The 15,539-nt window shown below is 51.2% G+C and overlaps 1 protein-coding gene across 1 annotated transcript in view; it reads right to left on the reverse strand.

The window, feature by feature from the left end:
* The window catches only part of Ergic1 (endoplasmic reticulum-golgi intermediate compartment 1), a 100,899-nt gene that overhangs the window by 12,716 nt on the left and 72,644 nt on the right, over positions 1-15,539 (reverse strand). Inside the window, exons 6-9 of the mRNA XM_040748420.1 lie at positions 11,240-11,344; positions 8,931-8,991; positions 6,323-6,423; positions 3,153-3,275 (exon numbers count right to left, since the gene is read on the reverse strand). Coding sequence (XP_040604354.1) covers positions 3,153-3,275; positions 6,323-6,423; positions 8,931-8,991; positions 11,240-11,344 — 390 coding nt within the window. The remainder of the gene's footprint in view (positions 1-3,152; positions 3,276-6,322; positions 6,424-8,930; positions 8,992-11,239; positions 11,345-15,539) is intronic.

Raw genomic sequence — 15,539 nt, forward strand, 5'->3', positions numbered from 1 at the left:
CCCTCTGCAGGCTCCAGGAGTCTTTGTGCAACGTGTCTGAGTGCCAGCATCACCCTCACATCTGCTGCCCCGTGACAAAGGGCTTTGAAGCTCCATAATGACGCCATCTGCCAGGAGCCAGCTGGCTCATGAGCTGGCCCTACAGTTGCCATGGCAACCAAGATGGCAGCCTTGGGTCTTCAGAAAACAATCCAAGCTAATGTCAGGAGCACTGTGGTTAGCAAGTCTGGGGATTTATGGGGTCTTACTCCAGCAGAGGTGGGCCTGACGGAGATGGTTGACAAGCTGGGGACTGAAGGTCGATGAACAAGAGGAGGAGTTACGTTGGGTGAGGAAGATCATTCCTGTGGCTTTGTGGAACCTCCAGTTCTTGGAATGTCAATGGCGCACCTTGACCTAACAGAAGGTCCATCCCAAGGAGAGAGCTGGTTGGCCTTCAAAAGGCCACTGGGCTGGTGTCTGCACTCACAAGGCCCTTTCCAAGGCAGCCTTCTGCCTTTCATGCCAGGGTCTTGCTGAACAGGTGTGAGGGCCTTCTGTCTGCCACCCAGGAGCAAGGCTCTCGTGGCACAGTGCTGTGTTTTGATGTGAATGTTCCATGCCACTGGGAAGCTTCTGGAAGGCCAGGCTCACTCACTCAGGCCTGGCATGGCACATTCTAGCAAGCCATAAAAGAGTAAGGGAAGCTGTTTCATTTCTCAGCCACTTGCCAAGAGATTTTTTGATGCTTGGGGCTTCAGCTGCTTCCCAGGAACAAATGGGAACTGGAGGTTGGGGCCCATTGGAGGGACGTTCTCAGCCTAGCAGTTTGGTGTGTCAACGGCACCATTGGCAGTACAGTCCCCAGGGCTTCTGAGAACAGGCCACACCTGCCTGGAAGCATGGAGGACATCTGCTTCAATCTAAGTGTTTGGATTATTCTGGGTATGCAATGGGACCAGACTGGAACATTAGCATGTGCTTACCTGGGGGATATTGGGTAAAAGCATTTGCTCACAAACCCCTTGCTTTGGAGGTGAACAGTTTTATGAATCTCCACCTACATGTGGGTACCTAGTTTTATCTCCTCTCCATCTTTGTGGTGAGCAACAGACTTTGCATATCACCAGGCAGGTAGGATTGAATGGGTCCTAACATTTTGAGTATCAGGATTAACGGGTCTTTTGGGGAAGACGCCGTCCTTAGCCCTGGCCTCGCTCCTGTGACCACTCACTTGCTGTCATGAAGGTCTCTATACAGATGCTGGTGACCGCTCCTCTGCACGTGGGTAGCAAGCCCTTTCCAGCCTGTGTGAGGTGTTTCAGTTCTATGTGGTGCTATTTGCTCAACAGCGGATTGGATTCCTGTGTGCTCACAGAATGACAAAAAGCTGTTCTGAGGCTTATCCAAGCCCCAGGCTACAACATACGCAGTATCTACCTGGTCTCTTTATCTGCAGAATTTTCCCTTCCACGGTGCTCTCTGAGCCTCAAAGGCCAGGGAGGCAGCAAGAACAAAGATCATTATTCCTTTTTTTTTTTCCTCTGTGTATCCCTGGATATCTTGGAACTCACTCTGTAGATCAGGCTGGCCTTGAACTCACAAAGATCCATCTGCCTCTGCCTCTGCCTCCTGTGTGCTGGGATTAAAGGCATGAACCACCAATGCCCAGCTAAGATCATTGTTCTTATGATTAGAAGCAATGGCCTTGCCACAGACACCTCCCTGACCAGGTGCCTTGCAGTGCCCACTCATCCCTCTCCTGGTAACAAGCCTTATTTTCCTCTTGAGGAATGCCATGCCTCACAACCTTTGGTTCTGGAAAGGGGAAGAAACCTAGCCCTGGGCAAGCAGAGAATTCCCTTCTTGGAGTCAGAACAGAAGTACATCGTAAGAGCTCAGCAGAGACAAGGAGTCCTTTCTAGGCTTTGGCATGGAATTATTGAGAAACAGAGAGCTTCTACTGTCCGAGAACAAAGCCAGGACACAGAAAGATGAAAAGACTGAAGATGGAAAGAGATACTTGTCACAAAGTATGTGACTAGATCCAGCCAGGCCTGTTGCCCACTCACCACTCAAGCCAGCTGCATAGATCCTGTCTGTTCTGTAAGCCTCGACTAACACAGACCCTGCCACAGCAGGAAATGAACCAGCCAGGATTCAGACCCAGGATCTCAACCATCACTGAAAGTATGAAGCTGGATGAAGTGTTACTCCTAGCTACATTGGAGGCTCGTGTGGAGGTTTCCTGAGCCCAGGAGGATTCTTGCAAGTTCCAGGCCATCCTGAACTACACAGCAAGACCCTAACTCACCTCACACAAGGCCTGCCAATATACATGCACGCTTAGGCCTCAGTGGCCAAATCTGACAGGTAGAGAGAGCAGTCCTGTCTTTCGTGTGTGCTGACTCTGGCTTCCCCCAGACCTCCAGAGCTTCTTGGGTGGAGCCAGCACTGTGACCCACCTGCTCTGTACAAGGGTGTGAACTGGAGGCCAGGAAACTGTACATGTGACAGAAATAATCAGTGTAAAACTAAACTGACACCCTAATGCTACCCAGAGTAGAAGACAAGGTGGAGAGAAGGAAAAACAAAGGAAGGAAAGTAAGCAGGAAGAAAGACCACACTGGACCCAGGACGACTGTACTGGGAAAGAAGGCATGAAAAGAAGTTAAAAGGCGCTCACAGCAGGCAAGCCTTTAATAGTAACACATTCCTTTAATCCCAGCACTCCGGAGGCAGAGGCAGGTGGATCTCTGTGAGTCTGAGGCCAGCCTGGTCCACAGAGTTTGATCCAGGACAGCCAGGGTTGCATAGTGAGACCCTTTCTCAAAAGCAAACAAGAAACAAAATAAAACAACAACCTCAAAAACAATTGCTAAAAGTAATTTCCACGAAACAACACTCAAAAGGGAAAATCACAAACATCCTGGAGCCAGCAGAGATTTCCCTTAGGAACTGGATGTGTCAGGTGGCATCTTCCAGAACATATTAGCTAGGGGAAATGCCAGTGGCTCCAGCATGCTTCTGGCAACACTTTTCATCAGTCTGGGAGTCAAAGCCACCTGTGTTGAACGGGGCCGAACAGGCCCTGACTCGTTCCAGCAAGAATAGGTGTGGGCTGCCCAGACAGGGGAGCCACAGCAGGTGCACAGCTGGCCCTGGGGACTTACTGTGGTGATGAACCTGTAGAGCGGTTGCCTTCTCTCTGTATACTTGACTGTGATGGGGCTGAGGTCATAGCGGAACCAGATGGCGGGGATAATGCGGCCCGTGTGGCTGTAGGCAACATACTCCTATAGGAGAGACAGGGAGGGCGATGGGAGAGTTACAAGTGGAGCCAGCCTCAGGTGGGGATGTGTGTGGATTGCAGAGGGCACCCAGGCAGCTTCCTTATCCCAAGGCCTCAGGACAGGCAGCACGGTGGGGGCATTTTGGATCCCTTCAGCTGTAAGAAATGGACCACCTAACTTAGGTGCAGCACCAGAATCGAGCACAAATCTGAGTGAAGAGACATAAGAGGAATGTGGGCTTTGGGCCTGGTCTGAGTATTTCCTCCTTGAATTATCCAGCCGCATACAACCTAGTCATTTATTCTGTTGAGCACGTCTGCTGTTCTGGGATTCCTGGGGTGACAAAGCCCCTTCCTCAGAGGAGTTAAAGCCACCAGGCTTGAGGAGAAAGATGTCATAGCTCCACTAACTTCCAACAGCATTCGTGTACAGTAGAGGGACTCAAGCCCTCAGGGTCCATAAATGAATTGCCAATTCTCCTCAGGAGAATCTGGAAGGCTCACTGAGGAGGGGACATTCTAAGGCACACCTGATGGATAAGAAGACATCCTGTCTGATGTGTGTATATGATTCGTACAAAGGCCAAGTGGGGGCGAGCTTGTCCACAAAGCAGGCCAGCACAGAGAACTAGAAAGATGCAGTGGCCAGCCCGCCATGGCTCCTAAGAAAGCACACAGCAATGACTAAGTAGACACCGAGGAGCTAAAGTGACAGGTTACCTTTAGGCCAGTCTCATCCTCTCCTGAAGGGCTTGGTTTTGCCCATTGTGACCCTGGGGATCTGAGCCAATGACCCACAGTATCTCTTATTTGGGCACTTCAGGGCACTGAACAGCTCTGAGCATGACTCTCTTGTTGACAACAAATAGAAATGGATGCTTGGATACCCCAAGCTCCACCCCCTATGTCCCCTGCACTGATCTTGAGCAGCTGGGCGGATCCCATGGACCCCACTGAGTCCTAACCCCCGACTGCATAGCCACTTCCATTCATAGGTCAATCTGGGGCCAAAGCCACAGAGAATGCTGAGTGAGCTGTTACAGTCACTGGGCCTTTGCCAAAGTCGCGAGGGCAGGATCCCGGGGCAGAGAAAACTCCACTTTCCCAGGGGAGAGCTGAGAGAGCAGGACGACTGTCTGGGTCGCAGCCCAGAGCTGAGGGGTGAGAAACAGATTGAAAAATAGCATCAGTTGGCATCAATTACCCAAGCCTTCTTTGCAGGCTGAGTGTTTTTCTGAAAACATTGCTTCATCTGACAGCAACCTTGTGAAGTAACTACCGTGGACATATTATAAACAAGTAAACAGGCAGTGATGACTGAGCTAGGATGGGGCAGTGAGGTCCAGAGCCCCCTGCCCCATGCTTCCTGCTCAGGGGGGTTACAATGCGTACAATGATTTAAACATGTCCCACTGCCTCAGAGTCACAGGCTTTTGTCTGTTGCAGTACTGGGGGTTGAATCCAGAGCCTTGTGCATGCCAGGCAAGTGCACCACTATTCTTCTACATCTTTGTTTACATTGTGGGCTTTTTTTTTAGATCAACAGATAAGTACAGTAGTTCAACCCATAACTATACATTGGTGGTAACTGGAGGTGCGACCTTTAGGAGGTGACTGAGTGAGATGAGGATGAGGGTGGGGTGCTGACGGCGTTATTAGTGCCTCTGTGAGCAGAGGAAGATGCCTGCTCCTCAGCTAGTGTCTCCCCATGCCCTGCTCACCACCGTGTGATGAGACAGCAAAAAGCCTCCGCGCAGGCTGGGCAATCTTTTCTTCTTCTCCAGCTCCATGAGATAAATCAACTTCTATCCTTTGTATATTACTTAGTCTCTGGGATTTGTTATATCGCCAGGGAAGAAAGTAGGCTAGACACTGTCTGTGACATTGTGACTGAAAGAAATAAGCCTCCCCAGAGAGAGTTATGGGTCAGAACTGAGGGACCCATCATGGAGAGTGGATAAGCCTGGACAATCCCTTGACAGATGGACAGACTGGACAGTTGGAGCGGGTGAGCAACCAGGTGGCTCTGGAGCCTGAGAGGAACTTGGTCCTAATCCCTATGTAGCAGCTACGCAGCTCTGTGACTACCTCTCAGTTGCTTGGTGACCAAATCTACAAAATGGGGACAACAGCTCCCAATTCAGGGTAGTCACAGTGACTGAAAATGGTGATGGAGGCAGCGCACACATTTAATCTCAGCATTTGGAAAATAGAGGCAGGCAGACCTCTGTGAGTTGGAGGCCAGCCTGGTCTACAGAGTGAGTCCCAGGACTGCCAGGGCTACACAGAGAAACCCTGTCTTGAAAAAAAAAAAGTAGAAGAAGAAGAAAAGAAAATGGTGATGGAGGCAGGGAGCTGGGTGTGTCTAGTTCCTAAGTCCTCAATACATGACAACGCCCACCTCAACCATGATTATAGTTAATTAAGCTAAGCAGCCTGTCATTTACTTAGGGTTTGGGTAGCCCTGCAACAGCAGAAAACAGGAAAGTCCTGGTGGTCAACAGGGAAACCCACCCACTGGGCTGGGGCAGGGATTTCTCCTTACTCCAAGCGCTTATGTCCCACTGGTAGAGTCTCATTGGTAGCGATGTTTCTGGAGAGCCTAAGCCTCTAACTGCAGGGCCATCTCATTTTTTGGCTCTGATGTCCCTCTGCTTCCCATTAGACCTGTCTGTCTCTTGGAGTGTTGGAGCCCTGGGACATCCAAAGTCACCTTGATGTGATTCCCTGCTGAGCCAGAGCAGCCACCATCAATAGGAGCTTGAAAAACCAGGGCCAGAAGAAGCCATATCCAGGACATTTAGGAATAGTCCTCTGCCTGCTATTTCAAACAGATCACATCTTATCTCCTTGTTAGAGTTTCTCCCCTGGACCTCGAGGCCACCACAATGGCAAAGATTGAGTATTTCATCTTTACCTAGAACAGATAATGAGTCTGGTAGGATTACCTACGCCCTAACCTCTTTCAGCAGAATGCACAGGGGCATTGCCTCTTCTCTCAGCCAGAAGAGGGCGCAACTGCAATGCTCAGTTCATTTACAGCCCACTCACCTTGTTGGCCACTGTGTACTGGTAGGAGTAACGCTGCTTGCCACTCTTGTCCTCATACACTGTGGGCACAATCTTCAAGATGTAGTCATGGGAAGCCAGGGCTGCAGGGAATACAAAACAAGATGAAACGGGCTGGGCACTGCTAGGCAGGCAGCCTCAAATGCCATCCCAAGCTCAAGTCCTCATGCTTTCCCCTCTTCTTTCCTTTGGAATGCCAGGGCCTGAGCAATTATTTCCATTTGCTGGGATCTTTTTAGCTGCATTATGTAACACACAATATTCGGGGTCACACACTCACAAATGGGGCAGCCATTAGCCAGGGGTGCTGAGAAGGCAGTGTCTCTAAGAGTCAAGCCACAGATTGGCATGCTCCTTTCAATCAGGGGCTGGGGACATGTTCTCTTTAATGTGTGACCACACAGACTTATCTAGGAAGAGCGCCAGGAAATGGAGCAGCTTCAATTTCCCCTTTACCTAGACTAGAGAGAGACTGGCTGGGTGGCACTCCTCACCATCCCCTACCCCCAGGGGAAAGGTGGGACTCAAGAAAAACCCCAATTCATTGTGGGCATTGTCTTCATGCTTTTACTTTTAAAATAAACTGGGTTCTGGGTTTCAGAAAGAAAAACAAAAAGAATCCTCCAGAAAGAACTACGTAAGAACTGATCAATCCCTGAGGACAGGGGACGCGCTCAGTGGTCAAGCACCCGCCTAGTATACACGTGGCCTTGGCTGCAGTCCCAGGACTGCAAAAACAAAAAACAAAAACCTGGTCAATCTCTCTTCTTTCTCAATAAACAGCTGATCATTCAGCCTTGCAATATTTCAACATAACCCTGTCACCCAGCTCTCTTCTAGCCTGGATGAGGGATGATGCTGAGGACAAGGACTAAGTCTCACATTTCTGCCCCCAAACCCTGCACAGAGCCTGGCACTGAGTGGACAATGGCAAATCCTGCGGATTGAATGAATGGCCAGAAGGATGACTGGACAAAGGCATGAATGGAGAATGGATCAATCAGCTACTGATAAACACGAGGTAACGGGAACCAGGGCTGCCACAGCCTCCCTGGGCATGAGGTAACAGGAACTGGAGCTGCCACAGGCTTCCTGGGCAAAGAACTGAATGCCATGGACCTCTGAGACACCAAGCGAGGCCCAACGCCCATCCTTTCCATTCCCTCTAGAACCTTGGGCTGGGAAACATGGAGCTAAAATAACATGGAAATTGTGTCTTCTGGGTCCTAAACCTGGTCTCCACAAGTCAGTCTGTCTTCAGATTGATGTGTAAGAGTGGTGGGCATGGAGAGAACCTTCCAGCCCTGACAAGTTCACTCCCTGCCTCCTTCTGACCCGGATGTCTCCCCAGGAATGGAGAGCACTTCTGGAATTGAGTTGATACCCCAGGAAATCCAGGAAAGCTCTCTAGCCAATAAGCTAAGCACAGGGCACCCCAATACCTCTTGTTCATGCCTGCAATGGTTCTCAAGGTTCTGAGCACTAGGGTCACCTAGGCTCTCACCCCTGGAGTCTCCCATGTGATGAGCTATCTGTAATTAAACCTGGAGGCCAAAGACCACTATGAAGTACATGTCTCAAATTCCCATTACCCAGGGATAAAGTTTGAAGGAATGGATATCTTAGCAAAAATCACAACTGTAATATCTCTTGCTATTTGCACAAAACAAAGGAAGTCACAAAAGGAAAAAAAAAGATAGTTACCCTAATGTCTACTATAAACAGAAAACCAGGTCACATTCCCTCTTAAGTATAACATGCCAGATGTCCTCATGGATTCACACTGGCTTCTCCTCAGGACCAGGTGTCGTGAGCATCTTCCCAAGTCACAACACAGAACGGAAGCCCAGGTTTGCTTCATTCATTCACCTCCTTGTCGCTAGAACTTGGTACTGGTGTCCGACTGCCAGTCATGAGGCATCCCAAGCAACAGCTGCCACACCCCAAGATTCCATTCCCTACCACATTCTAGGGGTAACACTAATACAATTTTTCAAAGTGACCCAGTGAACATTACTTTTCTTAGCTTACTGTGTGCATGCAGACACATGCACACATGAGCACATATAAAAATGGACACGTGTGTGTGTGTGTGTGTGTGTGTGTGTGTGTGTGTGTGTACTCTTTACTCAGCACTCTCTATAACTCTGGAAGGAGCCGATGGGCTGGGGCATGAAGTGGGGGAGGGGAGGGACCAGCTTGTTTCCCCACTGGCCCCCTATGGAGCTGGTTCCCATAGAGTGTATTCTGGTTCTGCCACCAGCCTATGGGATCCAGGTGACTACCTCCACTTAGGACAATGGCAAAGCAGTGATTACCAACAGTGACAGCAGCTGGTGTCAGAGTTTGGTGATATTCCAGGGCTGCTATCTAAGTTCCCTAGGGACAGGTTACTCTCTTCCCTTTTCTGTAGGACAGGAATGAGTCTGCATGCCTCACAGGGCAGCTGTGAGAAAGGAGCAGTCGGAGGATATGACCTTGGATGGCAGCAAGTGCCTGACTTCTGCCCCCCCCCGGCTGCTGTGTTCCCACGCTACCTACTGTGAGAGGACTCCTGGGGGAGAGGCTTGCCCTATGCTGGGATACTCACGGTTGGAGGTGAGTCTGTCTGCTCCACCGAGAGCATTGAAAGCTCCATGAACATTCTGGACCTGCAGAGAAGCACAGTGAGAGACGGTCCCGAGGAGGCTGCCCCCACCAAGCCTAGTCTTGTTGGCGGGGACTGGCCAGGGACATCTGGTCATGAAGGGCATTCGAGCAGGGACTGGCTTACACGAAGGAGCAAGAGAAGAGTATAGGCTGGGTATGCAGGAGGCAGCAGCATGCTTGTCACTTTAAGCAGGCACCTCCTCTGTCGTGGCCCCTGTGTGTGTCATCTCATTTACCACCCCTTAAAGACTTCTTAGCCCACTCTACAGACCAGTAAAGCAAGGCCTGAAGCAGCACACCAACTGGTCAAACATCTGAGTTGGTGACCGAGCCAAAGTGAAGTCAGACTGTGTCCCTAAGGATCTACAGAGGAAACCCAGATAAAGGTTCATCGTGTCACACTCCTTCCATGACCCTCCTAGCCCTCTGAACAGTCCTGAGAAGAGCCAGCCTAGGGGTGCAGAGTTGTGGCCTCCCACTGTGTCAGCTTAGGTGGCACACAAGAGTTATGAAGACACATCTCCACGCGGCTGTGGTCACTGTCCCTAGGCAGGGGCTGCTAGAGAAGCGGGTAAGAGCGGCATCCCAGCTGGGTGGTGGTGGCGCACGCCTTTAATCCTAGCACTCAGGAGGCAGAGGCAGGCAAATCTCTGTGAGTTTGAGGCCGGGCTGGTCCAACAGCCTCCAATACAGAGAAACCCTGTCTCGTAAAACCAAAAAAAAAAAAAAAAAAAAAAAAAAAAAAAAAAGGCATCCCACCTCTCCTTTGAGGATGAAACCAGGTCGGATACAGGGAGTGTCTAAAGCGCAACAAATGTGCCGGTCCATGGAACACACAACCGGATCCGGTTAATGAGGGCTTCTGGGAGGAAGGCTCATTGACGCTGATTTTGGAGGAAGGCCCAAAGTGCGCCAAGCAAGCAGACCTTGCAAAGGTCTGAGCCTGGAGACTGGGCCAAACCTCTGTTTGGGAGCCCAGGGAAGAGGGAGGGAGGGGAGAGCAGGGCAGTAGGTGGGACAGGCTCCTGTAGAGAATGCATTAGGAGCAGCAGGTGGGTGACACGGCCCTCAGGCTGACCCCATGAGGCTGATGCTTGCTGACAATCAACAGAAGTACAATTTCTGCACACGGCCAGGGCAGGGTAGGGCAGGAAGGGGAGTATGCTGCCTTGGGGCCACAAGTATGAAGACTTGGTTCCTGATCCCCGGGGATCGAGGTGTTGTGGTGTGCCCTCCAGGCTGAGAGTCACACCAGCAGGGACCACCCTTGGCCTGACCAACATGTGCAAGACTTGGCACACAGTAGGTGGTGGACAAACGACATGGATTGGCTCTGAGCTAAGAAAAACTCCAGTTCCTGTGGAGCAGAGGGAAGCATGGCCCTTCGGCTTTGTGTCTACATGCAGCCCCAGTGGGCCCTCTTGCCTTCTCCCCTGCTTTCCCTGGGTCCTTGGCCTCCTCCCCTCCCCTCCTGTCTACAGTCCTGCTTCACGATCCTTCTTCCTCACGAAAGACGTATGTCTGGTGTGGCAGTGGCCTCACTCCATCAGTATCCCCTTCAGTGACCTCGCACACACTTGCCCCACACAAACCCAGTCCCCTGCTCCCTCCTTCAGGCAGATGCCTTTGGCTGTCAGCCAACCGAGAGGAGTCCTCTGGGGTGACTCCGGCCTTTGGCATTTTACGTCTATAGGTGTCATTCTGGGGTCACAGATACATGCTGATTAATTTTTCTGAAAGTCAGCTTGAGAGTCTGTTAATATAAAGATGAAGGGTTGGGTACGGCATAGAATGGGCCTTCTGAGAGAGGGTAATGTGTCCATCGATCCCGTGCCTGGGCCTTGTATTACTGTCCACCACAGGCCTGGCCATGTTTGGATGTAACAAGAGGGAGGCCCTCTCCACAGTAGCATGCTGGTGGTATGCTCTTGAGCTGAGACTCTGGAGCTGTGAGCTAAATAAACTACTGTTCATTAAACACCACCCAGTCTGTGCTGCTCAGCGCTAACAACAGAAAACAGGCTAAGACAGCGATGAGGGGAGGGAACTGAACTCTGGAGTCCGCCTCCCTCCCAGCCCCAGTTCCCAGCCTGAGCATCTGAGTATGCTGTGTGGTTGGTGACACCGTAGCCACATCCTCAGAAGACATGACAAAGAGGAGCCAAGTGAAACAACCTCATGTGGGTGACCCTCAGGGAGGAGCCTCAATACACTAACTCACAGCCATGCCACTCTGCCCCTGCTGCTCACCTGTAGTGTATCCCCAAAGGAGAGCTTGTGGATGATATGCGTCATGTCCGGGTTCTGTGGCTGGGCTGTGGCACTGTGCGTGGACACATGGAAGTTGCCAGGGACCTAGAGGAACAAAGGCAGGTTTCATTTATCTGTCCAAGGGAGTTGGCTGTGAAGGCTGTGTGACCCACACATGGACGGGGCACAGGAGTCAGACATACATGGGGACTGGGACTCTGGCTTGTAGCATTTCCAACTTTGTGACTTTGAAGAAGGCTGGTACACTCACAGAAGCTACTGGAAGAAGGATCAGGGACAAGCCAGGGCAAGGGTGCATGTGAGGCATCTAGGTGGGCTCCAGACACAGCCTGGACTCAAAGCGCCAGCAGGCCCCACCCATCTCTGTGGACTCGAGGCTGCTAGCTCAACAGTGGGTGGGGGTGCCCTCTGAACCAGCAAATGACTTCCTCAAACACTAAACCAAGTGCACACCGACTCAAGTCGGCCTCATCACCATAGACAGGGAATCCCAAGAGACTGACTACAGTGTCCTTGCCGGCCCAGGTTCCCAGTGTCTGCTAACCCTTGCCCCTCTCTACACAGACCCTTCCCCAGGGCTGTGAGAGCAAGTGTGTTAAATCCTGCCTTTAATCATCCCACACCTCAGCCCTAAACCCTCCAAGGCTTCTAACAGTCAGCCTGCTCTTAGAAGGTGGTTTGCTACACAAGGGTTCATGCGCTGGGGGTGTGGCCTCACTGTGGCCATGAGCTTAGAGGCAGGACCTCTGTGATGTGGGGGCTTAGTTGCGGTGGTGTCCCTTAGGCAGCTAAGGGACACTGATCTCAGAAGGGACTGATGTGGTTCTCGTGGGGCCTAGGCTAGTTTTTGAAAGGGCAAGGCTGGCCTGTGCTCTCCGGCTGTCTGTCCCACCGTGGCATCTTCCTTAGAATCCTTTTGGTCATGCATCCGCCACTGTGGTATCATCCACCTAGAGGACCTCATCAGAGGACAACTGATGGGCACCTGACCCTCAACTACCAGCCTCTAGGGCTGATAGATAGCTTTTCTTTATCCACCATTGCCTTAGCATTTCGCTACGGAAAAGGAAAAACGGAGTGACCCCACAGAGCCCGAAGGCTCCTGCGATACATACTGGTCGCTGGTCACACACTCAGTCTTACTCTCCACGCCTCATCAACACCACTGTCACCTCCTGATGGCACTGGGAACAGTGTCCTGCACAGTCCCACCTGGAGCCTTTGTGCTGGCCACTTCTTCCTGGAATGCTTGCCTATTAGCTTCCCCACCTCCCTTAGCCCCACGCTCAGACTGAGGAGGGCCCTCAGCTCTGTTTCGGGTATGTTTGGGGAGGGCTTTCGATGGGGAGGGAGGAATTCCCTTGTGCAGAGGCCATAAAGCCTGCATTTCTCGGGTTTTTCCTGAGGCCTTAGCACAGAGATAGCACAAGCAAGAAGGTATGCCCGAGAGATAGGAAGTCCCTGAACAGAATGGGGTCAAAGAGGAGTAAAGTTGCAGGCAGCAAAAGCAGGGAGGTGAGGCCATTTGGCTAAAGTCCCAACTGCCACACTGAAAACCCAGGGTCTTTCTCGGTCCAACTGCTCTGGAGCGAGGAACATGGCTACAGCCTGGCATGTGACTGTTTCCTCAGGAAGCTTTTGTCAGCGCCCTGTTTCAGGCCTCCAGCTGGGACAGCCTGTCTTCAGCAGTAGCTGAAGCTCATATATCCTATGAGCCATAGCTGAAGTGCGCAGCCCAGGGTTCGGGGGTGGCACAGGAGTGACAGTGCAGAGCATAGCCTGCCTCAGGGACCTAACAGAAGTGGTTCTCCACCCTTTGGGCTCATGCCCAGTTGTCACTCTGTGCCTCAGTTTTCCCATCAGAAGAATGACTGAAGTGCACAGGTACGTGGGATGAACAGACTTTAGTACTCAAGAGAAGGGGCAGGCAACAGGGTGTGAGGAAAAGCCATTGCTTTTGAAAGCAATTTCACGCTTCCTTTCACAGTGTAAGTAATACCTGGGTTTATTTCCATTACAAAACCTGCACAGGGCTGGGTTTAGCTCCGTAGAGATGTAGCTAGGTACCTACGTCAGGAAGAACACCTTGCCTCATATACACATGGCCTTGGGATCCATTCCAGCACCAGGAAAGAGGGGGAAAAAAGCCATTTACATGATACTATCAGAATTCCTGAGACAGACAGTGTACTGTCAGGTTTCCTGAGCAGTGGGCCAGGCCATAGGCACAGACAGCCTTGGGTTTGGGAGTCTCTGTCCCCAGAGCTAAGAGAGTGGAGAAAACTGACTCCTGGGTATCTGCCACCCGCTGCCAGCCCTTCAAGGCTGTGACTCAGTAACCCACTCCACAACACACCAAATCCATCACAGGGGTCTGAGTCATACAAGCACACGCTGAGCTGAAGAAACAGAAGACGATGCTTTTAGAACCTGTGACTTAGGCACCTACGTCAGTGTCTCAGATGGATTTTAAAAATACATAGCTGGAGCCGGGCCCCTTCCCTCTGCCTTCCTTCCAGGGGCAGCCATGATTAGCAGGGCTACCGGGCAGACTCAGTCTGAGCTGCTGGGTGCTGCCAGGGCACCTGCAGGTAAACTCTGGCATCTGACCGTCGGTCTGCTTCCTGATGGGTGATAAAGGGCCATGTCTATAAAGGGGCCGTAAAGGACAAGTGTAATGATGAGAGATCAGGGAGGGGCAGCCGCTCTCACAGCGGGCTGTCACACTGGCTATCTTTTATTTATTTCATTTTTGGGGAAGAGGAGGTTTCCAGACAGGGTTTCTCTGCATAGCCCTGGAACATAGTCCCTGGTTGTCCTCGAGCTCGCTCTGTAGACCAGGCTGGCCTCAAACTCAAGATCTGCCTCTGCTTCCTGAGTGCTGGGGTTAATTTAAAGGTGTTTACCATCACTTCTGGGCTTACACTGGCTGTCTTAATGACAGCTCCAGAGACACAAGACCCCAGAAAGGGAGAGTAGGTGTGGTCAGGAGTCTACATTCTCCAAAGGGCTGGATGAATAGTGATCCAGGCTGTGCCTCAAGAACATGGTCGCTCTGGTCACAGTGTGTATAATACAGATGTTAAAAGCAGTAGCCACAGGCAGAGCCCAGAGTGCCTGGGTTCAGACCTAGCTGCAGTCCCTTAAATGCTACTGGACTCCTAGGCTCTGGTTAAAGGCCAACAAGAATCCATTGGACAGTGGTCACAGAACAAGGGCTGAATAGCCCTTTCTCAGGTGCCCTAGCCACCATGTTCTCCTCTGGCCCAGAGAGGCCTAGTTCCTGGCATGTCTGCTGTCTACATGCAGTGTGCAAATGCACTTACGCCAGTGACGTCAAGCACAGGCTGACAAGGGCAAGCAACAGCCTACGGATGGGTTACAAGGCAGGGGAGGAAAGGGCGCCCATGCTTGTCCAGTCACCACATCATGAAGCACTTCGTATGTTTGATTTGATCATTATGAGGTAGATATTAACAACCCCCCCTCCTTACAGATGAGGGAACCAGAGTTTGGATACACTGTAACACTCAGAACCCTTAGCCAGGACACCAGAGTCAAGCTTTTTAAACACAAGTTGGTTGGTCCCACTTGAGAGGGCAAGTTCTGGTTCATCCAGAGCCAGCTGGGATCCACAACCCAGCCCACCCAAAGGAGCAGAGGACATGTCTGCCAAAAGGCAGGTGCTGTGACACCTGAGTCATCAGGAGTGTGTGTGTTCAAATGGAGGTGACCACATCTCACAACTGGGAAGTGAGTACGTGTACACATGTGCCTGGTAATCTTCAACTGTCACCAGCAGACACCCCTACAGCCCCCCAGAGGGAGATCACCCATTCCCTACCACAGCACTCACTTTATTATCTGACTATATTATCAAAGGGATGCAGTTTTTTCCCCCCAGGGTTTACTGCTGTCATTCTCTAAGTGACAATGTGTGTACAGTATCTTGAAATTCTTCACACCTGTAATGGAGTATGAGTAGCAGCAGCTTCAGGTAACAAAGTCACAGGTATAACTAACACTGCCTTGGGTTTTTGGATTGTATTAACGGCTGTGGGAAATGCTAAATTAGCTTAGAAAAAGGAGAGATGAAACTTAGACTATATCCTTTGGGGTGTCTGCAGATACATCTGAACTCTTTCAGGTTTTAGTGGCCCTCGGGTTTATAACAAGGCTTTACACCCTCTGCGTGGAAGACCTTGGGATCCTTAGAGTTTGACGGCTGGAATCTTGGGCTTCAGGAGGCTGGAGGGAAAGCCTATGGTTCTGCCTCCCT

Source organism: Mesocricetus auratus, unplaced genomic scaffold (assembly GCF_017639785.1).
Source record: "Mesocricetus auratus isolate SY011 unplaced genomic scaffold, BCM_Maur_2.0 Super-Scaffold_100007, whole genome shotgun sequence".
Taxonomy (NCBI): domain Eukaryota; kingdom Metazoa; phylum Chordata; class Mammalia; order Rodentia; family Cricetidae; genus Mesocricetus; species Mesocricetus auratus.